Genomic DNA, 25,246 nt, shown 5'->3' with positions numbered 1-25,246 from the left:
ATCAGAGGAATACCTGGGTGCAGCCTGATGTGAAAAGCAAAGTTTACAACACTGTTTTCATTTCCCAAAAAATTTATACAAAAATAGGAGGCTAGCTTACGTTTCAGTATATTTGAAAGGAGCTGCCGTTTTCTTATAAATGTTGGAGAAGTCTGGTTGGTCTTCAGTGGTGACACCTGTTCTCTTCTGGGCAATAGTTAAAGTAAAACTTCCATTTTGTTCCCCATTAAAACAAAGCCAAATTTTGCAATATCAACATTTCTCGATGGCCGAGATTTCTAATTTTGAATGTTCTGCCTTTAGTTGCAGGTTATCATGGGGTGACTTGTATCTGTTGATGATCAGTAACTTAAAATATTCAGGAGTATGGGTTGCATATTTACACAGCAGATCATACTAGCTTCCTGTGGCAATAGAAAATGTAATGTATTACTTACAAAGTAAACAATACTTGCTCTTCGAATATTCATTCTGGTTTGTAGTGTAAATATGGTACGGAACCACAAATCATTATGAACGCAAGAACTACAGATGTGCATCTGAGGGCAGAAGTTGTCTAAAATGTATTTAGGCATACAGTTTGAGATTCTGTGTGCTATACAGAAAAAACCAGTACTCCTATTACCAGGAAATTATCTTCCCAATTAAGGTTACACCTTGGACAATTTGGATCTGGTCCAAAGCTACTGAAATCAGTGGAAAAGTTCAGGATCCAGGAAAAGTTCCACATGTGCCGGAGACAAAAGGGTTGTGCACCTTTCTAAGTGAGCAAAAGCATGCCAGGGGAGCATCAGAAATATGCCTATTTAGATGTTTATATGTCTGTTTATGTTGAAACCTTTCAGCAAGAATTAATACTAGATATTTTCTTTTTATGAGTTTCAAAGAACCAGTCAGTGCTTTCATCTTACGACGGCCTCTAAATAGCTTTAAATCTATTTCAGGTTAATTATAACTAAATTTTCTGATTGGAAGAGAACAGGTCTTATCACTGAAGAAACAAACCAGACTTTCTCCAACATCTAGTATGATGCCTCCTCTGAAACACTTCTCTAGATTTTAATCTTCAGTAAATGAAGTAGCATTAGTGGCCTTGGCATCTCTTGAAGGATAAATAAGGCTGAAAGCACTATACATCCAGATCGTGTTTGTCTTGTAGGATCTAGATAATCCTCCTGGTCAGCATCATGTTTAGTTGATATAATTTTGTGCTTCAGCAGATACAATAAAAGGTCCCAGGCAGTGTGTGCGTGTTGGGTGCATGGGACGCCATCCTGCTCGTCCCATCACTTCAAGGACTCACTGGCCACTGAGGAGCAAAACCTTCCTCAGCCTGATGCCCAGCCAGTGAAGTGGAGGACAGTTCACTTTACCAAAGTGGGAGTCACACAGCAACTCTCAACTTCTCTTAGAACTCTTCCCAGTCTTTGAGGATCAGTGAAGAATAAACACAGGGTGGAAGATGGGAGGTATTGCAAGCATAACTTCTATTAGTTACATCTGGCCTTATTGTTTCTGAATGGTAGGCTCTGAGATTAAATAGCAGAGCAGGCATCTTTTTGCATTTTGGTATCCAACAAACCAAATTAATTCCATTATCTTCTATGGAAAGTTTGTGCAGGAACAGTTTTGATTGATGGATTACATCTGTGGCTGCTGACTGATTAGCAGCATGATAGATGTAGCTTCATTTACAGGGATTTGCTTTCATTCATGAGGAAAAATTGAAGGTTTCTTTCCAGCACATTTTTTGCATTAAAACTTTTGAAAGTGCTCTACAAATGGTAGGCTTTGATTTCCATTTGTTTAATGCCTGTGGTAATTAACATTTCTGTGAGAACATTTTAGCCAAATGTTCTAGTTTTTCCTCCATTAAAATAATAATTTTTTGCTTTAGCTAAAGAATTTAATTGGTTTATATAATAACCCTGATATGGGATTTCTTTAGTCACCATATGAGAGGAAACTGTTCCTGAGGAATGATCATTGTTGCCTTTTCTGGACTTCATTAATTTATAATTGGCAATATGCCTCATGGTACATGCAGTCCACTTTCTACAGATACGCTTTTGTCTGCAGTCCATTGTCTCGTGGTGTGGGTGGAGAGAAGACATGTGTGTCAGTGCTGAAGTAAATCTGAGTTCCTTCATACCAAAAAAAAATCTGGGCAGATACTCAGCCACATTAATTAGCTGAACGATTTTCAGTGCAAAATTACAGGCCTGTCTTTGTGGAGTTTTTGTGTATCTAAATGTATCTAAATAGAGTTTAGAAACCCTGTCTTCCCTTTATGGCTTATAGAAAACCATAGGATTGGAGAATCAAGAAATTGGGCTGAGCAGCAGCAAAGCAAAAGAGATGACTATTTAGTGATACTGGTACCAGTTTCTGTTGGGAGATGCAGCCACCATTGTATTTTGCACACCTTTGTTTCATCCTGTATCCGTGGTTCTTGTGTGCAGGTTCAGGCACGGACTGGCCTCTGGCAGTAGAAGTCCTACGCAACCTGTCCTGCAGTGAAGCTTGAAGATCTTAGTTCGTGCCAGCCTTACTCTGGATAAGCTTTATAGGTAGAAGTAGTGGTCAGGACAGTTGCTTCTTCTTGTGCTGCTTATTCTTGTTCCTTCCTTCTAACAGAAAGAATCTGTTCAGATAAGAGCCCAGCAAACTCTTGGGATCACTGCTGAGGACAGACCTAACAAATCTGGTATGATTCCAGCAGTAATAGTGTGCTCAGGGCTACACAGAGGGCTGAAAATTTTGTAAATAAGAAAATTCTGAGAACAGTTACTGTAACGGAGAAAATATAATCCCAGTGACTCAAGAAAGAGATATTTCCTCAAAGTGTGAGGTGGAGGTGAAGACGACAGCAATGATACCTCCAAAACCTGAGAAGGATCACCCTGTGGTGTGCTTGAGATGGATAAATGTGAGCTAGCATTTTATCAACCAGTTATAATAAGCTAGGGAGTCTTCCTTCTCCATTCCGCGCCCCACCCCCCCCACCCCCCCGGTCTTTATCCAGAAGAATAGGGCAGAGAATGCCCTCTCTGTATGGAATAAAGACAGGGATGGCCTTGTGTGCTGTCTCTAAGTGTAATTTGTTTAAGAGCCAAAGCACAGGCAGGACAGTGGGTGTGCAGAAGTTCACCTGCTGTCGTGCAAGTTGCAGCTAGGTGCATTCTGCAGCTGGGAGAGCGGAACATGTATTTTCTCAGCTGTGGAGCAGAGTACAGCTAATGAAAGGAGTTGGTTTGTTGCTACAGTTGGTTGCTGACAGCACATTTACTCTCTTGAGGGACAGATTTGGATCCTGTTGAGTCATAAAGGAAAAGAGTTTGATCTTGGGTCCTTCTGGGGATTTTGCTACACTGTGAAAAATCATTGTGCCTTTTGAGGGGAACATGTAAAGATTCACAGTACTCCTAGAGAAATCCTGATTGTAGAGAGCAACTCTGTGTGTTGTGGATCAAAAGAGGTACGTTGACAGAGCTCTCTATAAATAAAGTCGTGGAGGAACTGCGAACCAAATTAGTAAGATACTATAAAATGTTCACTGCACAATACGTGTTATTTTCACACTGTCAGCAGATAGAATTTCACTATTAATCATGATAATGACAAGGTCAGGACATATTTACTGAAAAATTATTTACTACACACTTACTGTATTGACATTTTGTTTTGACAGTCATTTGGAATTAATTGGCAGACTGAAGCAAACCCCTCCAAGTTACTCTGGAGAGCCTCAAGTCAAATTCTTCAGTTCTGAAGTTGAAGTTCAGGCGATACAGGAACCACCCCTCCTCTGACTGGTGAGCAGCTTTGCCTCACAGGTAGGCAGTGGAAAACTGTGTAGCCATTCCCTTCGGTCTTCCTTCAATGCAAACAGTCATTAATTATTTCCAAATTGGCACATGGCAGTGCACAGGGCAGTAAAGGCCACTTGCTAAGCTGCCAGTTAAATAGTAGGCTTTCTTTTTGCCTAATTTGTATTTTGAGGTGGGGGTGGGGGAATTTTCATTTTCAACTGTTCCAACAAGGCTGCCTGAAATAGATAGTACCCAGATGTGCTTCTCTTTAATGCCCAGATGCTTTAACCGGCATGTTTCCCCACAAAAGGAGATGATCTGTGTTACTTACTGTCACTGCTGAGGTGTTTGAAGTGCTGGCAGGACTCGTGCGCAGTAGAAGTTTGGATTAAGAATACAGATAAACCCAAAGTTTAAATCTGTTGCTTGCAGAAAGTTCTACGTACCATCGTAGTCATTTCATTGAGGAAAGGAGAAAAGGGGAGGGGGGATCACAGAGGAAGTGGAGATGAGATGCTCAGATTTTGCGTGCCATTGTCCTTGAGGTTGCAGCTTTTTTTTTTTCCCCTTCGTGAGAGTCAGCAGCAGCCCTGCAAATATGTGAACTCTGTAGAACATTGGGAAGGGGTAGAGGACTGGGGTATCCTGGAGGAAGATTAGAGAAAGAAAGGAGAAGAGAGAGAAATGTAATCCAGGACCTTGAAAGGATGCTTTTTGTGGAGCATGGTTATGAGACTGTACAGGGGTATGTTCTGCTTGAGTTACTTACGGTTTCTCACCAAAAAGTATCTAAATAATGGGGAGCATTGTGGAAACGGGGGGTTTGTTTCTTCCTGAGAGGGAAGGGAGGAGTGCAGCTCTTTAAATGAGAAAAAATTCTTTCCTTTGCTTATCAGAGCAGCTACCAGTATTGACAGTGTTCACCTAAGCCCAGAGCAGTGAACTGGTGATGGCACCTGGGGCAGGACTGTCACTGGGGCTTTGCTGCCACATCTCCTGAGGCTGTCTCCACATGCATGCAGCTACTTGAGGTGCTGTGGAGCTGAGGGACACACTCTGCCTGCCTGCTGCCAGAAGAGCTCTCGCTGTGCAAATTAGTTCATAACTTATGAGCTTTGACAAGTTTTTGTTGGCTGTGCCTTGGGAAACGTTTTTTGAGTGGCTGTTGCTGAGTTTGCTTTAATCTTTTCCCAGATTTTTTTGGCTGTCGTGGAAACAGCTGAATTATTTAACCGTGTTTTCGAGCTGCATATATATTCACCTGAAACTTGGTGGTGTTAAAAAAAAAAAGTTTATCAATAACAAACACATTTATTTTCACTAAAAAGAAAGTTAGGCTCCTTCTGCAGCAAAGCTGTATGACCCTGGCTCAGCTGCAAGCACCCGCTGAGCCTCCTGTGCATGGGCACTGCACTTGCATTGTCCTAAGAGAAGCCGAACCTTGGTTTGTCAGAGGCTCCGCAGCAGCGTGCTTGGCGTGTTTCAGCTGCTGCAGTGCCCCCATCCACGCACAGCCCCTTTGCTGAGCCCTCTGTTGCCAGCGTGTCAGAGCTAGGATGAGGACCAGCCACGTGCACTGGGCGGGACAGGGTTTCTGTTTGCCTCCTTTTCCCCCTGTGAGTCGTTTCTCTCTCCGTCCTCGGCAGCTGCCATGCTCCCACTGAGTCACTTTGGATCTGCTGCAGTGGCGACTCCCAATGACACAGAATTTCACTGTTCAGTGAGCCAAGTACCTGCCCTGTTATTCTGGGCTGGTCTGGGGTGAGGGGGAGCACTGACACAGTAGACCCAAGACATGATTCTCCCCTGCTCAGCTCTGCCCTGATATGCACTTGGAAAAAGGCTCCCTTCACTCTCCAGGACTTCAAAAATGGCTTCAGAAGCTGCACATTCTGGAAGAATACATCCCAGAGCTGCCTGGTCACTATTGCTAATGCTTGGCTACTTCAGCTGAAATACCTTGAGTGATGCTTTTCCATTACTGCAGCGTGTCAAGTTCCTGTTTGGATTTGAGCATGGGGAATGTCCTGGAGAGTGTCAGGAGCATCTCTGCCCAGGGGCGCTTCTGCTAGGAAGGGAGGTCTTATCGGAGCCGCTTTTGGGAAACTGCGTGAGTTTTGATCCTGCGCTGCTTGCTGCTTGTTTGTCCCGCTCGTTGAGTTCTCTGTTGAATTAAGTAACGATTCTCCAGGCTCCCAAATGTCCATTTTTTTAAGGTTTTCCATGAAAAGGGGGTTAACCGTAACTGATTTCTTACTGAAAATAAAGCTGAGGAAAACTGCCTGCAAAAGCTATGACTTCTTTTAAAAACAGGCTGATTTTGCCAAGAACTGGAGTGTTGACAACACTGAAGTGACTAAGCATCTTGCGCTTTACTTTCGATAAGAAAAAGCTGCTCATTGAATTGGGGTATATCCTATCCCTCTTCTTTTTCTCCCCAACCCAGGTGCCCCAAATGAGAAGGCTGGCTTCAGTTCATCTCACGTTTCATTAATTAGCAGGCAAAACCGACAGGCTTTGTGCGCTGTATGTTGCATAAGGGCAGTAAAGGAAACCCTTCACTTTTCATTCATCCAACTGGTGAATAGCACTTTAGTTACCTCTGCTAGCGAGATGGGCTGGGAGCAGCCAGCAGCAGTCCCTTCCAGCACTTGATGAGATCACAAGTTTCCGGATTGAGAGGGTGTGAAAGGAAGAGCTAATCCACTGGCTGGCACAGCCGAGGCAGGAGTTACCGGGTTTATGTTTTTTTTTCTGGTTTTCATACAAGAAAGATCTCTCACAGATTTCCATTTTCTCTTGCATTTAAAAGGGATTGTTTTTAAATTGGTTTTTCCTTCCGTCCCCTCCCTTCTTCCTCCCTTAGTCTACACTATGACCGCAGCCATTTAAGAGCTGCTGGCAGCTGCAGCAGACCAGAGAGTTCTGGCAGGGGAGAGGTGCTAAAATACACAGACTGGTGAAATACGTTAGCCTTGTTGTTCAGTGTGGGTGTGCACATGCGCTTCAGCCTACTGCTGTGCTTTTTGCAATGCTTTCACCAGTGCAATGGAGAAGAGGTTCAACATTGCAGACCAGGGGCTGGGTTTGGCAGCTGGTCACGTACAGCCTGAACGTGGAGAGCCAGTTTGGACTGGGTAGCACTGGGAGACCAGGAGGACTGTTCATAGCATCTCTATGGGTTGTTGAGCTTGCTTTGTGCACAGGTGGTGAGTGCTGCTGCTGCATTTGCTTTCTCATAGCTTAGTGCACAGACTTCTTTCTTTGTATACATGAAACCTGGATGGAGATGAATGGACAAACTAAGCGACTGACCCGGACAGTTGCACCCAGCTGGGAGTGTGCTCCCAGTATGTGGCACAGGGGGGATCACACAGATGTCTGCCACCTCTTGCTTTCACATCAGGCTTATATCTGGTCCTGCACACTCTTCAAAAGAAGTATATCAAAACAACATCTATTTTTACCATCCTTGAAAAGGACAATTTAGTGAGGAATTGAGAGGTCGGATGGAGAAAAGAATGGTTCTATCTAAACCTGTTTGCAGGGATCTGCAGCTGGTTAAATCGCAGGTACATCTTAAAAGCTGGAAGTCAGTGGGTTCCCGTGCAGGTGTTATCTTCTGCAGTGGGCTGGATTTATTTGGTTTATTGCCTTTTGTTTATAAAAAGCTGCCTCTCTGTATTCAGTGAACACTTGAAAGAATGTTCTTGGTCATGCAGTATCTCTTCCACACATGCACGCCTGCAGTTGTTCTGCTCTCTGGAGCAAGCTTCATGCAGAAGGATGGTGTTCGTGTAAAGTCTTTGAACGAGAGTGCCTCCTGTCACCTCTGCTTACCTAGAATAAGCTTTCTGGTTCAGCACTGAAATGAAACCATCTGGAACAAGAATCTCCCAATAAAATACTCCTCTTAATTTGAAGAAGTTGCACATTTAAAATGTCTAGATCTTCTGTGGGAACACACTGATTTCATCAACATTTTCAAGTAATACAGCCGAACTGTTTTAATCAAGTCAGCATTCTTCCTTTCGACTTTATGTTATGGCTTTGATTGAAGTAAATCACTCTGAATATATTGTTTTGCAAAAATGTCAGAATTTATAACTTTTGGCCCCAAATTGAATTGAAGTAAGCATTTTGAAATCTTGTTTTGTTCTCCTGCCAGGAGACAGGAATATGATGTTTTTCAGCCAGTGCTAGTTATAATTTTGATGGTTGCTGCTGTTAGCCTTGGTTGTCCTGCCACACAGATACCGGTTTAATCAGCAATGTGAGGCACACTCATTTCCTTTTCCATGGTGTGCTTGTAGTTCATGTTCATTTGGACTCTTACCTTATGGAAAACCAGCTTAAAAAGAAAGTATCTTTGCTTCGCCTGGGGAATTGAGAGATAAGGAACTCCTTTGTGGTCTGACCATCCTCTGTTTACTTCCAATTTACCTCACAGGTTTACTTCTGTTGACTTTGAGGGACTTAGTCCCAGCCAGAGCGTTGGCCCTCCCTTGCAGGGGCACCTCTGCTTTCTCAGGACATGGTGTGTGTGGGACTGGCAACAGCTACTTTAATAGTGGCCCAGTATGACCCCACTAAAGCCGACAGGGTTACCCCTGGAACTGAAGGAGAACAGGATATGCGCAACAGGGTCGGAATCTCCACAAAGGATGTAAATTAAAGCCACCTGGGTCACAAAGCAATGCATGGACACTTGGGTTACCTTGCTGTGGAGTTCTGTAAAGCTTTCAACAGAGGCTTTGAAAGACTTTTATTTTAGGTGTGCAGGGCTTAATTTGTTGTGACATCTCACCCAACTGAGCAGTGAAAGTCAATGACATTGATAAGAGTGAGCGAAGGACAGAGTTCAGAGTAAAAAAATCCGATTCACATTTAGATGAAGCCCTTGTGTATTGTCCCAGTTGTGTAAAAGGACAGCAAAGAAAGCATTAAAATAGTTAATGGAAACAAATTACTGCAACAATATCTACTGGTATTAAACTCCCCTGTCCTCCAGAGGTAGCGCATTTTTTATCCTCTTGGTATGGACACCTTTATTTCACAGCTCCAGCTTTGGATGCCATTACCAAGTACTTAGCTGCTCTCTCTGGAGCTTTGGGGAAGGGCACAGATCCCGAGGCAGTTACACATCAGCTGCGTGGGCTGGCAAAAGCACACAGCCTTTCCTCGGAGGGATGCACTTTCTCAGTGGGGCTCAAGAGTTGTGTCTCTGCGCTTCACTCAGAGCTGCTTCTCTCTGTGCCTGAAGTAGAGACTGTTTCTTTCATGTGCAAGTTTATGGGTTGGTGGTGCTGGGGGTGGGTGGGGTGTGCAGCGATGGGTGTGGGCAACAGATGGAGAAAGCACAAGGAAAATGCAATGGTTGAAAGGAATAAAAACACATACTTTTGTTGGAATCATTACACCAGAAATAAGGAGCCTCTGGTGAAGGAAAGTGAGCCTGAGGATAAGGAAGATTGTGGTGTTATGGGCAGAAAAAGGGTTTGTAAGGGTTTCAGTCTTATCAATTTGAGATTGGTAGCTTGAGAAACCAAATGTTGAGGGATGTGAAAATGATCAGAAGAGAAAGGGTACACAGAGACTGGATAAGGCATTGAGCAGAAAGTATGAGAGGCGGGGAGCAGGGCCTCTCTGTGGGCAAGAGGCAAGGGAGCAGGGAGAGGAACAGGGGAAAAACTGGAGGTAACCTGGACAAACAACCAACCCTTGGACAGAAAGGGGGTGCAGATGAGGAGGAGAGGAGGTAACAGTATGGGGGAGGGCAGTTGAGCAGCTCCCTTCACAAAACCAGGACTGTCCCGTGATAAACTGTCAGCTGTGCTTGAACTTCTAGGCGTGCTAGATACAAATGATGACTGACTTTCTGCTTCTTGCTTCAGGATAGAAGGTAATTTGGGGGTTTCTTGCTGGGAGTTCAAGTTTATGCCTGGGAAGTGAGCGCTTGTTTTGGGAAACCGGAATGCACAAGCAGTGCAGGCAGGAACCATTCACAGGGTGTCCTGAGCCATTGTCACATGTACCTGACGAGCTGTGCTGCACCAGGACAGCAGTGTGTGTCTGTGAGCAGTTGCTGTTTGGAGATAGAGTGGGATGCACACAAGCTTCCCCTTTGTGTGGCCCACGGGTGCTGGTTATGGAGGCAACGCTGTGCCCTACCTTTGTGCACGCAGAGGCTGGCCAGAGCTGGGGCTGTGACACCCAAACGGCCCGCATCAGGGTCCCGGGGCGTTCTGAGCCTGGGAAGCACTGGGGGGGTGGGGGCTCATGGGCCAGGGCAGAGCTGTGCTCAGCTGCCACCAGCAGTGCTCTGGCAAGCAGTGCTTGACCAAGGGGCTTGCATCTGCTGAAGCATTGAACCCAGGGGTGGATGATGACAAAAACCTGCTGTGGGATCCTTACAGAAGAAGCTTATCTTTAATTGTCCTTCCATTCATTATTTCCCAGCTAAAGCTATGTAATAATTACAAATTTGGATTCCCTGGGAAAGTTGCTGAAAGTAGAATAAATCATTATTTCCTAGGCTGGATTCTGAAGAATTATTTCAGCACCACATATTGAAAATTCTCCTTCATAAAAAATACCCTAGTTTTGAGAGCGGGTCTGAAAAAGTGATTCTTCCAAGCCATTATTATACTTTTCATCAATTTTATTTTTCCTTCAGTCAGTATCTTTTAGCACACTCAACTAATATACTCAAATTAGTAGTAGAAAACCTACATCTGTAAGAATTTCATCTCTGTACAACCTATTGCAGTAATTCAAATTCCAGGGCAGAACTGTGGAAATTCTTAGCACAGTTTGTCCGTATCTTATCAGAACAGGCACGCTTTTCCCACAGCCTGGCCGCTTTCCAGCAGAGTCGAAGCAGACTTGGTGGAAACCCAGTTTGAATGGGAGAAGTAATCTTTCTGAATGGATTTTCTGGCAGGATTCCTGTTGCGTGTGTGGTTTATTGTTCTTGGTGATGTGACTACATTTTACCCCATAGATAAATGTTCCAGGGTCTTTATTTTTTTGATGATGGGAGGAGTTCTGGAAAAATAATCAGATCACAAATTCTATAAAATTCTATAGGCAAATTTTTTTCTGTTATAATTACTTTTCCATGTTAATTGTGTAGCTTTTTGAACATGCTTTTGATGTTCAGGACAACAGCTGATTAACTCTTAAAACTCTTCTATCGTCAAAGAGTTTAGTAATTAAAAAGCAAACAACTTTTCCTCAACTCGTTTTAACAAAGTATTTTAAAAACAATTAATTTTTATATATTCTGTTCGTAGCATAGTAATTAATTCTGAAGTATTACTGGTGGTGTCAAAAATAAAAGAAGTGGTTGCCGATGGTGGCATATCCTCAGTTGGTGTAAAAATCCACTGCATATACAGTTGTAACTAGCAAAGTCAGAATCGACCCCTCTGCACTACAGGCCTGCTGTGGAGCTGTGCCAACTTCTGTGAGCTGAGGGCAGCTAATATAATGTTTAACCACACAGTAACCGCAATATACAAAGAAGTTCTATTTTAGCTCTGCTGGGGCAAAAAAATAACTGTTAATGCCGAATACTGAAGTGCAAAAGATGGTTAAGTGGGGGAAGAAGGCAGAAAAACCCTGCCTTATTTGGAGTTAACATGCGTACAGACAAATTGTCACATCTCAAGGCTAAATTTTGTCTAAGAAAGATCTTTAAGATTTGGGTCTTTGTAATTAAAACGTAAATAATAATTATCTTAAACTTATATCTGCAGAGGAAGAACTGTGTATTTACTTATTATCTGCCAAAAAATCTTTCTCTTTTTAGCTAGAAAGGTTAACAAAAAGGCATTGAAGTATAAAGGCCTTTTTATTGAAAAATATATATTTTGTGAACAGATTCAAAAGAGAATAATCACGACCTTTTTTTCTTTCTTCAAAATGGGGGTGGGGGGGAAGCGTGCAACTCCAAACTTAGTGCCTACAATGCTTGGAAGACATTATGATTAATTTTGTACTTAGGTTTCCAGATGTTGGGTTTTTGTCCCAACTTTTAAAGACCTCTAATGTTTAACAGGGTACGTGCTGAGTATAGTCTTTAACAGAGTTTTCTTTCATAACTCTAGGATCTATGAGAAAAGGTAACTTGGGAAAATACTGCAGATTCGGAGCTGAATCTACAGCCTTCTAGAAAGAAAAACCATTAAATGTGCAAGTTTGGAATGGAGCTGTATTTGTTTGGGAAGACTATGGATAGGTACCAGAGCTGGCAGCAGAGCTGTTTGAATGCCATCATCCTTGTGCTGCTGTGGACCAGCATTTCGCATGCACAGAGGGACTGCACGGGTGCGGAGTGCCAGCCCCTGGACAACTGCATCGAGGACGTACTGGAGCCTGGTGAGTGCTGTGCCACATGTCTGCAGCACGGCTGCACGTGTGAAGGCTACCAGTACTACGATTGCGTCAATGTGGGGTTTATCAATGGCAAAGTACCCGAAGGACAGTCTTACTTTGTGGACTTTGGAAGCACTGAGTGCTCATGCCCCAAGGGAGGTGGCAAGATCAGCTGCCAGTTCATGCTGTGCCCAGAGCTGCCCCCGAACTGCATTGATGCGGTGGTGCCAGCTGACGGGTGCCCTCAGTGTGGGAGAATAGGTTGCCTCCATGAGGGCCAGAAGTATGTAGCCGGGCACACCTTCCACATGCCCCCCTGCAAGGTTTGCCATTGCCCGAACGCCGGTGGTGAGCTGATGTGCTACCAGCTTCCAGACTGTAACACATTTGCCTTAAACACTGCAAGTCCAATAGATGCTGAAGACAGTGAACCAGAGAGGCACTACGACGATCCGTACAGCTATGACCAGGAGGCACCAGAAGGGGACAACACCCAGGTGGAGTCTCCAAAAAAATACAGAAGTTATTCATCCCACTTAGAGCAAGACAGCATCAGCCAAGAGCAAAGCGAGGATTATGACTACTTACCAGCCAGCATTGCTCCTTCAGCTTTGGCTCTGGCTGATCCATACACTGAGGAAACGGCTGAGCCGCTCACCACGCCAGTCCCTAAGGTCCCCTCTGAAGTGCGCAGTGCCACAGAAAGAAGTGAGAGAAAGCGGGTGCCCCGCACCACTGCAGCATCCCTCCAGCAAGTGACGCATAAAGAAGCACCGATAACCACCAGTGCTCCTTCGGAACACACAACAGCCACCACTGAGACACCCAAGCACCTGGAGGAATTGGAGAGGAGACCAAAGGGGAAGCAAGGGGACAAAGAGAGGCATGAGCAAGAAAGACCCCTCCACTCTAAAATGAAAAAACATGCCAGAAAAGAAGACCCAGGGAACAGCATGTATCTAGGCTTGAAAGAGGTGAATCTAACAGAGCCAAGTTGGTCAAAATCTTCCCATGAAATGCACGAGGGAAATGCTTTCCCCAAGGTAAAGTTCAGTGCAACAACCTCTCCTCCTGTTGCTCTAAAGGAAGACCGTAGTCAGTCATCCCAAAAGCAGTCACAGACGCTTTATCGTTACCATCCCGAGGAAGATGGGGACCCCAATTCTATCCACGCTAACCCCAGGTTACCAGAAGGTAAGAACTACTTCCAGCGTAAATGTCTAGAGAACATTTACTCCTAATAACTTTGGTGCATATCCACTGTTCTTTTCTTCTTACTGCTCCACATGGGCATGAAATCAAGCAAACCTCCAGTTACCTTCTTTCATCTCTTTCAGGAGATGGTTTGTGTTTCATTTGACATAATAGATAGCATTTCACTATTGCCTGCCTTGCTTTGATTTTGCAGACCATGGATGGTGTTTTCTGGTATTTTAACTTTATTTCAGACGATTTGTTAAACTCTGACCTTTTCCTTCCTTTATTTGCTTTTAATTTCTAATATGATGTTAGAGAAACCTCTTACTCTACCCAAAAGGATTTAATTAGTTACCTGCTTAAATCATCCCATTACCAACTGAATGTAATCACATTTGTAGCTTTTGTCTTTTGCTGGGGAGGAAGTGAAACAGTTGTGCTTCTACAATGAAAATATTTACGGCACTTTTTGTAATATTTATCTTATGGTTGAAAGGCTGTGTAAGCTCGTTAGTACAAGAACTTGATAGATTCACTCAAATACCCCTGAGGACTAGTAGGGAGAAGAAGGACAGCCTCTTGCTTTGTGTTTTTTTGGGGGCTGGAATTTTATGTTTATGATCAACTGTGGCAAGTGTATGTATCTCCTCTCTGCCTTTGGATTCCTCTTGACATCTGCAGTGAATGTTGATTATATGCTTTATGCAGTGCTTATTACTGTCATGAATGCGAACTTCATCACTGTAAATTAGCACATATACAGCTCATATTTCCAATTCATTTTTCATCAAATCAAGAGTAATATCTCCTTTTTCAAGATACGGCACAAAATGTTCTCATGAGACTCAGATGTGTAGTACTTGCAGTCTGAGTAGAGAATACTGATTACTCCCTAGACAGTAATATTTCTTCCTGGATTATCTAGGTAGCCCTTAAACACCTTGAGCTGCTTAGTCCATCTGCTCTAGAAATTTCAGGGAGATAGGAAGAGGGTAGGTTTGGAGCTGAGACTCTTAAGTCCCAACGCAAATAGCACCTCATGACTGTTTAACAAACAAAAGATGTACGAGGTCCATGAATGGAGACATGGCAGCCTTTTTCTTTTTCTTTCATTTCCACTTATGTTTTTATTGTAAATGTTGACCTCACAGTTAGTGATAAATAGCTATTATTGGAGTCAGACCTTGACTTCTTGATTTCACCAAAACAATGCTCTAGAAACCAGTCTTACCTGAGGAACCTCACTGCATCATAGGAGTAGGAGTGTACCAGGCAGCAGTGTTTGAACACAGCGCCTTGGAATGAGAAAACATCAGCTGAGCACACACATCATCCAGAGGGATGCCATTAAGAAGTGTAGACTTTTTAAAGTGATTTAATAGATAGTTATGTGTTCCAAGCCTTACCTCTATGCTACCTTCTCATCACAGACACCTGCAGTATTTTACTTGTAGCTCCTTCTGTTATGTGAAAGATGAATCAAACGGGAGTGACTGGCTGATTATCCCAGGGGAGTAGTGAACTGATTCCAGCCTTCCAGTTTGTGTAACCTGAATAAACCTTCATCTGCTCTGTGCAAATGCAAGCGGCAAAAAGCATCTGCCGAAATGGTGCACTTAGTTCATCTGTAGTCAGATTTTATGCTGCTTAGTATTACCATGCATCTGAAGCGCAAAGCTCTTGCCTTACATTTGTTCCAGCCTACCACAACATCAGATCTGAGCTGTGTGTCAAGGCTGTGCATAGTACATGGGGCAGGGTTAGAACTATTAAACAATGAGTTTTCTGATGTGACTTTAAAACAATCTATTTACAATTGTTGTCTTTTTTTCAGGAAGGATGGGTGGACCATCCTGAAATTTTCAATGACAGGTTTTAAGGAAGCCTCTTGGGGTGGAAGTGTTTAGCAGCAGAGGTAACTACATGTTAGAGTCTCCTTGGGTGATTTCCAGTCTGTGATTCCTGCAGACTGCTTGGCTGAGACAGGTCTTGTTGGGATGCCTGCTGGATAGGAGCAAAAGAATGTCTTGTCAGGTGTGAATGTCTAGCCTACAGAAGCAGGCTTGGAAATCACTGTAACCATTTTTGCCTTAGCAGAGCTCTAGATTATATATATAAAAATTCCTTTAGATATTGTAGAAGTAGAAATGAAAATAAGTAGCCCTTGGGAGTACCGCACTCTCCAGCTATAGACGATGCAGCTCCGAGTCTGCTGCTTCTCTGGCCCACGGAGCTGCTGCACATCTGGGAGTGAGCACCAGTGTCATTGCACCACGTGCATCACCCTGCAGCCGCTGGTAAGTGGGGCCTGGCCAGGCAGCCCCCTGTCCGCTCCACCATTCCCATTAGGAACAGTTGATGGAAGCAAATGTGTACAGGCTGTAAAGGAACTACAGAATCTTCTCCAAAATTCAGCTCTCTCTTGACACAGCTAGCGCCAGGGCTTATGCCTAGTGACTGCTGTATTTTCACTTGTTCTGTTGTTTTAGTTGATGTGGTTATGACTTGTGTGAGTAGATCCATATGTTTCAAGTAATAAAACACATACATCTTCTGTCTCTTTGGTGACTCCTGGGCCACTGATAGAGGGTGAGTGAAGATATTAGTCAGACTTGAAAGAAAAATTAATTTTGCCTTCAGATACAGAATGAAAACATAAATTTTGTGCATGTATTTCTAACTATAGAATGGAATGATCTACTGGAATTGCCAAATAACTTCTTGTCTTCCCTCAAGTATCAGCAGCGTGATGTAAACTGCATCAATCCCCCAATTCTTAAAACCTGTAAACTGCATCAATCCCCTAATTCTTAAAACCTGTGAGGTCATTTCACTGTTCCCTGATGAGGCCACTGCTCTCACAGCGGGGTGGTGCCGCACCTCTGGGTGCTGGTGGGCTTTCCCTTGGTCCTGTCCAGCTCTTTGGGGTGCCATGTGAGCCAGCCCTCATGCAGGCACGGTCACTTGTGTCCTAAAACAAGTAGAGGGTCCCAGGCCACCGGCTGCACCCAGCCCTTCACATGGGCTCCCAGAAGCTGCGAGTGTAGATTCTGTTTGAGCAGCTCTCAGACAGGTGCTGTGGGGTGCAGACACCTTTGCTGACAGCTCAGGGAGGGTGTTCTGGCTGCTGTGAATGCTGTGGGGTTTCAGAGGTTCGTGGGACTTGGGGAAGATGCATTCAGCCCAAGGGGCTGGAAGTGGCTGTGCCTTTCCAGCAGTGACTGCCTCAGGGAGGAGGGCTGGGTTAGGGGATTGTTTGGGGGTTTTGCACTTAAATGGATTTTCCTGGTTTTCGCATCAGTCTATGTATGGAGATGGATTTTCTTTATTTTGGGGTTTTCCTTCTTTGAAACCATCAATACAGTTATTAACATTCCATCTTAATTGCTTTTTTTCTGGAAACGTATTTTATTTAGGTTCCTGAGTCACTGAGAGATACGTTTTTCCTTCTTTGAAACCATCAATACAGTTATTAACATTCCATCTTAATTGCTTTTTTTCTGGAAACGTATTTTATTTAGGTTCCCGAGTCACTGAGAGATACGTTTTTGTGACTGTATGGACATTCTAGATGCTGGTTTTTTTTTCTTTTTTTCTTTTTCTCCAGAGTTTAGAAGAATATAGGAGGCTTCACTGAAACATTTGCTGCCACTAAAAATTCAGCCCAAGTTAGATGGCTATTGCATTTGTTCTTCCTATTAGCTGTATCCTGGCACCGGAATGCAGCTGTGGTTGGATCCCTGATGCCTTTGGTTAAAAACTTGGCTTCATTACTTATATTTTATGTATCTCACTTTGGTTTTATATGTAGCTGAGTTTTCATCTCCCAAATCTCTGATGGCTCATATGTAATCTAATGGTGGAAACAAAATGGAATACTTTGGTGTTCAGGAAAGGTTAATTTTGTGTTTTGATTCTCTTTCTCCTTTTGTGCTTTGTTTTTCATCTGTGTTTCAATGTGACTGTGAGGCTGGCACGTGCTGCTTCCCTTCTCGCTGACATGCGGGTTGGTCCCTGGGAGACGTGCCATACCCAGTAAAGCTGCCCTGGGGTATGTGCTGAGCTCTGCCGAGCCCTTGGACAGAGATATAAAAAAAAGCTGCTGTTGTTAGACACAAGGATATACAACACAATGTAATATTGCACTGTATTTTGTGTCAGCCAGCTAAGATCTGCTTAGCATCTTCACTCGTGGTTGCCAGTGAATTGACATTTGTTTGGTGAATTTTTTCCCCTCTCCTTTTTGACTGCTCTGAGCTTTTCTGGACCAGCCATTTTGCTGATTATCTATCTGGGTGCTGTGTGAGGCCCGGCCCTTGGTGGTGGCTCTCTGGGGTGGCAGCAGCACTCATGGCCCCCAGGGAGGATGCGGGTGTTGCTGCTGTCACGGAAATGGGTCCTGTTGAAAACCCACTGGTAGAACGGTGACTTTGGGGAGCTGCCTTCTCCATTTGCAAGGTGGGAAGTGGAGCACCAGCTCTGCAGGGCTGTGTGAGCCCAGTGGATGCTTTCCTGCCTCTTATGGGGCCAGCTGCTGCTGCTGGGGGTTTCACCACCCTGTGCTCTATGCCAGCCCATAGTGCTCCCTGCTGTGGAAACATTTGTCTTGTACTCCATGTGTGAGTGCACTTGTCATAGACCCTGATTATAGACCAAGGAGCAACTTTCTTCAGCAAAATACAGACCCTGTCAAGTTTCTGTGGCAAATGCTAATTACTCCATTCCTAAAGGAACTGCAAGTGTAAAGTAGAGGTAATTACTCAGTTTAGAAAGTGTAAATTAACTACTTTCACCAAGGGAAGGGATGAGATTGATAGAGACTATTCTCTTTATACAGTCTCTTTCCAAACATTGATCTTATCCTGTCACTTACTGCAAGAGCAGCAAACAGGGGGGAGTTCTAATTTCTGAAGTTTGTATTTCTTTATCCTAAAAAATCCCTTAACAGGGGATGGTTGAATAAACCTCTATAAAGATCTTACTGTCAAGTTTTGTAATGGTTTTCCCACTTTTTTCCATTTCCCTGCACTCTGCCAGTAGAGTGCTGTTTCTTGGATAAATGTAGCTCAGGTAGCAAACAGCCTCCTTGTGAATGTTTTATGATTTGCATTCTGGTTTTGGCAGGCTGAATAGCAATTTCTGTCTAGCTGGAACCATTGTGTTTCAGAATGGAAGTATTTTTCCACTTTAAAAAATCACCAGTTGTGAATGAGTTTATCATGGTGGGTTTTAGAGATGAGGACAGTTGCGGTCCAACTGAAATATATTGCACCAATTTGCAAGCCAAGATCAGTGGATGTGAGAATCACATTCATTGCATGTGGATCTTGATCAGGTGAGAGGTACTGGGAGGCTCTCCTGTAACTTCTAAGGTTGTAGTTGAGATTTCAACCAACTCATATACTGCTCATTTGCTGATATTGAGGCTCATGAAGAAAGATTACCTTGAATTTCTGAACTGAGGACAAACAGGAAACAAGGTCCATAAAGCAGACCTGTAATGAGGGTTTCCCTGAGCATGCTGACCCTTTTCCCTCCTACTGCCACCATAAAGCATACTGGAGGTGGGAGAATGCTATGGATCATGCTTCAGAAATACAAATTCTAAATGCAGTGACTTGATATTTTTTGGTATAAGGTCTGGTGTTGTTTCACGTTTACTTGCATTACCTCAGGCTTAATCCTATGTTGTCTGCTTTGTCCCAGTTCTCTCTGCAACAGGAAGAAATCAGCTTTCAGCACTCAAACTAGGATAACTGAGGAATAAAAATAAACCTTGAGAGTGAGGTGTGGGAAGAAAAAGCCTCTGGGCAGCAGGTGTGAATCAGCATGAATTACAGCCCCAGGTGACAGTGTTCAGTTGTTTGTTCAGTAGTTCTGAGATAGTAAGATTATAGAGGAAGATAATGTGAATGGGTTTAAGGCAGGCTGAGATACTTGCAGAACGAGGAAGACTAAAATGCTATCAAATTAAGAAGTGTTTTGAGAGAGAACTGCAAAATATATCTTATCTGTCTTGCCAAAAATGGCATTCATACCTTATTAGGTTGTCAGATGCTAGTTTAGGAGGAAAAAAAAAATGCAGCTGTTTCCTAATTAAAAAATACCATGTATGGTAGCAGGGGGCTGATTCTCTCATGGCTTCTAGTGCACAATCTCCTCCTAGACCTCTTCCCTTGCTCACCTCAGTGCTGTCCCCCAGCGCCTATGGCCAGGGGCTGCCACCCTCGCCTCATCCAGCTCCACTGGCCCAGCTGGTGGGGAAGCCAGGAGCAGCGTGTGCAGGAAGGTCTCTCGGACCAGCTGGCAGATTTGCGCTGCTGGGTCACTGCCAACCAGCCCTGCTGACAGTGGACCTGTCATTTCAAGTTTGTGGTTGAGCGGAGCATTGCAGGATGAAGCACAGCTAGGTGTGCCCCCCTGCACGCACGGTTTGGAAGGAAACATGCCCGAGGTGCAGTAGTCACCGCAGTTGTGTTTCCCTGTCTTTTGATTTCTCTACCTTTCAATACTTAAAAGCGTGAGTAGGGGCTGAGGTTGGGCAGCAAGATGAAGGGAGCTGCTTGTGCTGGGATGGGCCCTCTTGGCGCTTTGCGTTTTGACAAGACCTGTAATTTCAGGTGTGTGTGTGTGCTAAACACTGCTTGTGGCATGAATTTGTGAGCAAAGGGTGCACGGAAAACCAAAGCCTGCCTGAATGATGTGGAGGAGTGTATTCAGGCTAATTGTTTGCGGGCTCTGAAATAAACAGTAGCCAAAAAATACCAAATCTCCAGGCACCGGACTGCCAGATATGGCCTGGCGCTCTGTTTCCAAAGTTCCTGCTTTCAGTGGATGCAGCATTAAGCCTCTATCAAGTACTGTGAATAGTCCCGCTTGAAGAATTTGAGCATGGATCAGGAGGGCTGATCTAGCCTGCCAGCCTGGGCATGTAGGCAGCACCTGAATTTTGAGTATCCAGACATGCCCTACCCAGGAGCATACTTTTGGGGTCAGTGTTGATGTTTTGGTGTTTGTGTCTGGATGATCTCTCTGGACATGTTGCTGCATGAATGCTGCTTGCCTTTGTGTTTTGGGAACTGCTGTGGGTCAGACCACTGCTGCTGGTTTTCCAGCTGGCTGGGCTTCAGTGTGCCTCTCACAGGTGCGGACTCTGAATTTGGAGCATTATTCTTTCTTTGCAAGAATTCCCCTGGTAAGCCCAAGCCCTCCTCACTGCAGACCTTATTCCATTCATCAAGTACATCTCCTTGCTAAAATGGAGATATTAATCAAAGGTCACAAGCTCCTGGTTAGCAGTACTTTGTGTCCGACTTATGGGGCTGTTTTGGTCCTTAACTCTTACAGAGTATTTTACGTGGTAGCTGTATATGAACCAGAAGTTCATGATTTTTAGGTAGAGAAAATAGTTTAGAGGATCTTTGCTTAAAGACATAAAGATCTGTGAAGTGCAAGCACAATCCTGGTATGCAAAATGCCAAATTTCAGTACCGTGCTTTACTGTCTGCACAACCTGTCATAGTCAGGTGTGTGCAGATCTGTAAGAGCTTACAGAAATGCTCAGTTCTTGAGGTCTTTTCTCTTCAAACCCTAGTACCTGCCAATCTAACTACTTAGAGATGTTTGAGTAGATAGCACTCTGTCTTCCTGAGTTACCCTTAAAATGAAGAAAATAGCTCCTCACTTCAGCATGATCTTACAGATAATCACTGGGGACTGTGGCAAGCAGATACAACTTGCAGTACAAGATGGGACAAACATGTATGTTCCTTCAGATCTTGCAAGTCTTGCCTTCATTAAATGCACACTGATGAGCAAGGTCTTTTTCCCAGCATCTGGTGTGATGATGTGGTGTAGTCAGATTTCCCATCCGCTGATACTGCGTTTTATACACCGATTTCTTTTTCCTGCAGCACAAGGGCTATTACTTATGCAGTTGGCTGGAACTGTTCATTATAAGGAAATTCATTGTGTTAAATGTTGGCACCAAGGGGAGGTGCAGAGAATGTTTCATCCTGTTTCACTTCTTCATACATTCACACCTGGCTGGGAAATTTATATTGGCAGTATCAGCGTTCCATCCTGTGCTGGAGGAGCGCAGCACTGCTGGCGCTGGCACAAGCCCAAAAAGCAGTGCCTGTGTGGGACAGGTTTTCTGCAGTGACCCGGCACATAGACTTGGGTTTTCAGATATCCTTCACTTCATGGGATTTACTTACCAAGATAGTTTAAATCTTCTATGTTGAAATGATAAATTCAACTGGAATTGAGCACCTAACTCACGATGTCATCATAATCTTTTTTGGAAACCCATCCCATACACCTATTTCATAGAGGCAAACACCGGTGTTTGTGAAAAGTTAGCTCCATCCATGGTTTGCGACAAGAACAGTTGATCTCAGTTCTGAAATTAAAACATGCTGGAGACAAACTATGGAAATAAGATGGGAGTTTTCTTGTACAAATTAATTAACCACTTGAAAAGACAAGGCTGTTTGGGCTCACCAGGTTTCTCAAGGGGACTGCATTTGCTGGTTATTTATAGTATGTATCTGAGAGCAATTTTTTTTTTTTTGTATGCATGATTGATCTTCAGAAAACAGAATTTAAATGAGACTTCTTTGCAGTAGTGTTTGTTGTATTTAAATGAGACTTCTTTGCAGTAGTGTTTGTTGTATTCTAATTGATCACTGAGGAATTAAAAACGCCCCTGCATATAGCTCCTTGTTAGAGAAAGGCAAGTGTAAGTAGTAATTCCTGATCCAAATTTTGTGAAACAATAACCTTTTGAACAGTTTCAAATATGTAGGCCAAATAAATGTAGCTTTCTAGCATATGCTTACTCATGAAAGGATTTGTAATTTCATTACCCTGGGCCTCACAGTGAGCAATATCTCTTACCTCTTAGGGATTCTTAGGTAACAAGCCAGCAGTAATTGGAGTTTTATAAAGATCCCCTTATGTGTGAGTGGGTTTTATGTTTTATTGACTATTCCCAGTCTCTCTGTGCTGTGCCTGAGATGACCATTTCTCTTCCAAAGCCACCAAAAAGTCCTAAACTGCCATTCCAGAGCACTGCTGTCGTTGGTGCTAAGTCACAGTCTGAGAGAAGGGGATAGGGGTAAAAGTAATTGTGCTATTTTTAAGACCAGCAAACCTCCACTGCACATTTTCCCCTTTCCTGCCTTTGCCTGGCTCCCCTGGAGCCACTGGTCTTTGCTCCGACACTACATGTGAGTGGCTGTGACCCACCAAGCACGTTGCAGGGAATGAATTCGTAAGCAGCAACATTACAGAGCCTCTGGGTCTGCAGTTGTTCACTGCCTGGTGGAATGACTGGGTTTTACTCCATCGCTGGGACGCACTGATGGTGATGGAGTACCTAGTTCGGTGGTGGCAGTTGCTAACGTGGGTGCTCTGGGGTGTTACGGGGAGGCAGCTGCTCCCTGCAGACAGCATGTGGAGCACGGGGGTCTCGGGCTAATGGGGGTGCATGGGCAGCATGTGAGGCTACGCCTGCACAGCTGCCTGGCCTGCCCCTCTACAGCCTGGTCATGCTGTGTGCAATCCTGGATGCAACTTAATCAAACCCCATCATACACCAGAAGAGGAGCAATTTAGTAAAACACACAGAACAATTCCTTCTCCCTTGTTTCTACAAGCGCTGATTGCTTTTGTGTTGCTGTTGTGAACCATAAGGATGCTGATTGCATTTGGAAGGCAGCAGAGTTGTTTGACCATCGTTTTGAATTACCAGGTACTGAAATAAATGTTTATGGCTCCAACAACTCTGGGTTTAAAACCTTTTAATAGTATAAACAGTTGCATGAAAGGGGAGGATTTGCATCAATAACTTAAAAGATGTTATGAAAATCGATGTTTTTGTGAACTGTTGCTCTGTGTATAATACATAACTTAAAAAATAATGAAAATCATTGAATGAAACCTTGTGGCCTTATAGTTCCCAGTTGTAGGGCAAGTTACCACTTGCATCTGCAGTGACTGGTACTGCATAAGTAATTGGTTTGCATACAGCGTTGTACACCTACACCTTTCCACTAAGGTTATTTGAACTGGGCACATGAGTATGTGTCAAGGATAAGTGAGTGCTTAAGATAAGCTTTATTTTGTATGAGGTCACTATGTAGACACTCTGTTTCAAGAAGCAGAATTTGCATCTTCAGCCCTGTATTGGCCATCTGTGCTGCACCTTTACCTGCCCTGCTTTTTTGGCTGCCACTGACCCTCATTGTGGACTTTCCCCCTCCTTGTCTGCTCTCTGTCTTCTCCTCCCCTGCCCATAGCCCTCTAGGAGCCAGCTTCTGTGGCTTTGCAATTAAGGAAATGTTTCCTTTCACCTGAAGCCATCACTCTGGGGCATGCTGATAGCTGCAGGTAGGAGGTGGAGTGGCATCCCCCAACTGCTGCAGTGGCTGTGGGTGGCTGCAGCCCAGCATGGGACCTTTGTGGCCCAGCACAGGGACTTTGCAGCCTGGTGTTGGCCATCAGACGTTGTGGACCACTATAGGAACTTTTCTGGGAAAGCTGCAGGAAAGAAATGGAGGAACACATGCCTCCAGTGGTGTCAAGTAAGTCAACAGGTTACCAAAACCCAAATAAAGTGAAAGGGCAAGTAGATGCTCAGTACAGGATCATCAGGGAGCACTGTCAGGAAGGGACAGAAGAGTACCAGATAAGGAAAAAATGGCATTTGCCATCAATGTCATGCATAGTCCAAGAAATTTTAAGCCAATTTTATGCAATGTGTTCAGGTATTAGTATGTCACCGAGATGCTTTTGGTGTATTTTTTTTCAGTAATAAGCTCCATAGCCCTGTGTGAGGACTGTAGTCTGGCACTGAGTGTAACAGCACTCACCTCCTCCTTACAGTCATCGCAAGCAACAACATCAGTCGTGTTGGGAGCAGTGGAGCTGAGTCTGGCTGGATCTGGCTCGTGTAGGGAACAGAATTGGGAAGAAAATGAATGAGCTCTTGCAACATGGACATCTGGCTATACTTCAGTTTCCTTTTCTTCTCACCTCTCACTATTTATATGTTAGTTTCTGTCTGAGTTTTGAAAGACGTTGCATGTGCTACTTACTGGAATAATTTTCTGAGCACAAGTTAAATTGATTAATATTATAATTACATCTTTTATGAACTGAAGCATCAACATTGCTTCTTGTGTTCTTATTCTGATTGAGACATCTTACAGGGACTTAGGAAACAATTATATTTTGCTGTCAGTGGTTTGCAATATAGAATTTATTATACTTAATACCAAACCTAACGTGTGCGGATAGCATGTGGCATACACAACAGAAATTCCAGAAATACAAACCTTGCTTCAGTGGTGAACAGAATTTCCTGAAAAGCAAACACTAAAATGAAAAGCCTGTCATGTGCTCCAGCTAGCTTAGCAGAGAAAGCAGGTAGCCTTGTGTGCCTGATACAGGCATTGTATTTTGCGAGGATGGGTTTTGTAGAAGGCTTATGTTCAAACTTGTCTAGTTTGTCATTAAAAATTTCAAGTTCATTACTGAAAACATGTCTCTAATGAAAATGGAGCTTACTATGTATAATGGCCACTTCTTATGACTCTGTAAGGTTAAAGAGCTCTTTTGTATTGAACAGGCACAATGGGCAACTTCAAGCTAGTTTAATGGTGTTTAAGGACTCGTGGTTTGTTGGTTGTTTTTTTTTTTAAATAACGATTCTGAGAAATCACTAGGAGGAGGACTTTTAGATAAGAGTATTAAGTCTATCTACTTGGTGGCATGGAAAGCCTTACACCCACCCAACAGCTCTGCCAAATGCTGTCAGTATTTGGCTATCAAGCTTTCAGCTGATGGCTTTT

General features: G+C 43.7%; 1 protein-coding gene across 10 annotated transcripts in view; it reads left to right on the top strand.

Moving 5' to 3' along the window:
- Window positions 1–25,246, top strand: part of FBLN2 (fibulin 2) — a 106,364-nt gene that overhangs the window by 15,674 nt on the left and 65,444 nt on the right. For 6 of the 10 annotated variants that reach the window (XM_056337906.1, XM_056337902.1, XM_056337903.1 and 3 more), the window contains 2 exons: window positions 3,692–3,836; window positions 11,924–13,385. In XM_056337906.1, coding sequence (XP_056193881.1) covers window positions 12,005–13,385 — 1,381 coding nt within the window. In that variant the 5' untranslated portion in view covers window positions 3,692–3,836; window positions 11,924–12,004. The remainder of the gene's footprint in view (window positions 1–3,691; window positions 3,837–11,923; window positions 13,386–25,246) is intronic. The other 4 variants (XM_056337910.1, XM_056337907.1, XM_056337908.1 and 1 more) reach the window with 2 other exon arrangements.

Source organism: Falco biarmicus, chromosome 4, assembly GCF_023638135.1.
Source record: "Falco biarmicus isolate bFalBia1 chromosome 4, bFalBia1.pri, whole genome shotgun sequence".
NCBI lineage: Eukaryota > Metazoa > Chordata > Aves > Falconiformes > Falconidae > Falco > Falco biarmicus.
This window is presented reverse-complemented; position numbering and strand designations above follow the sequence as displayed.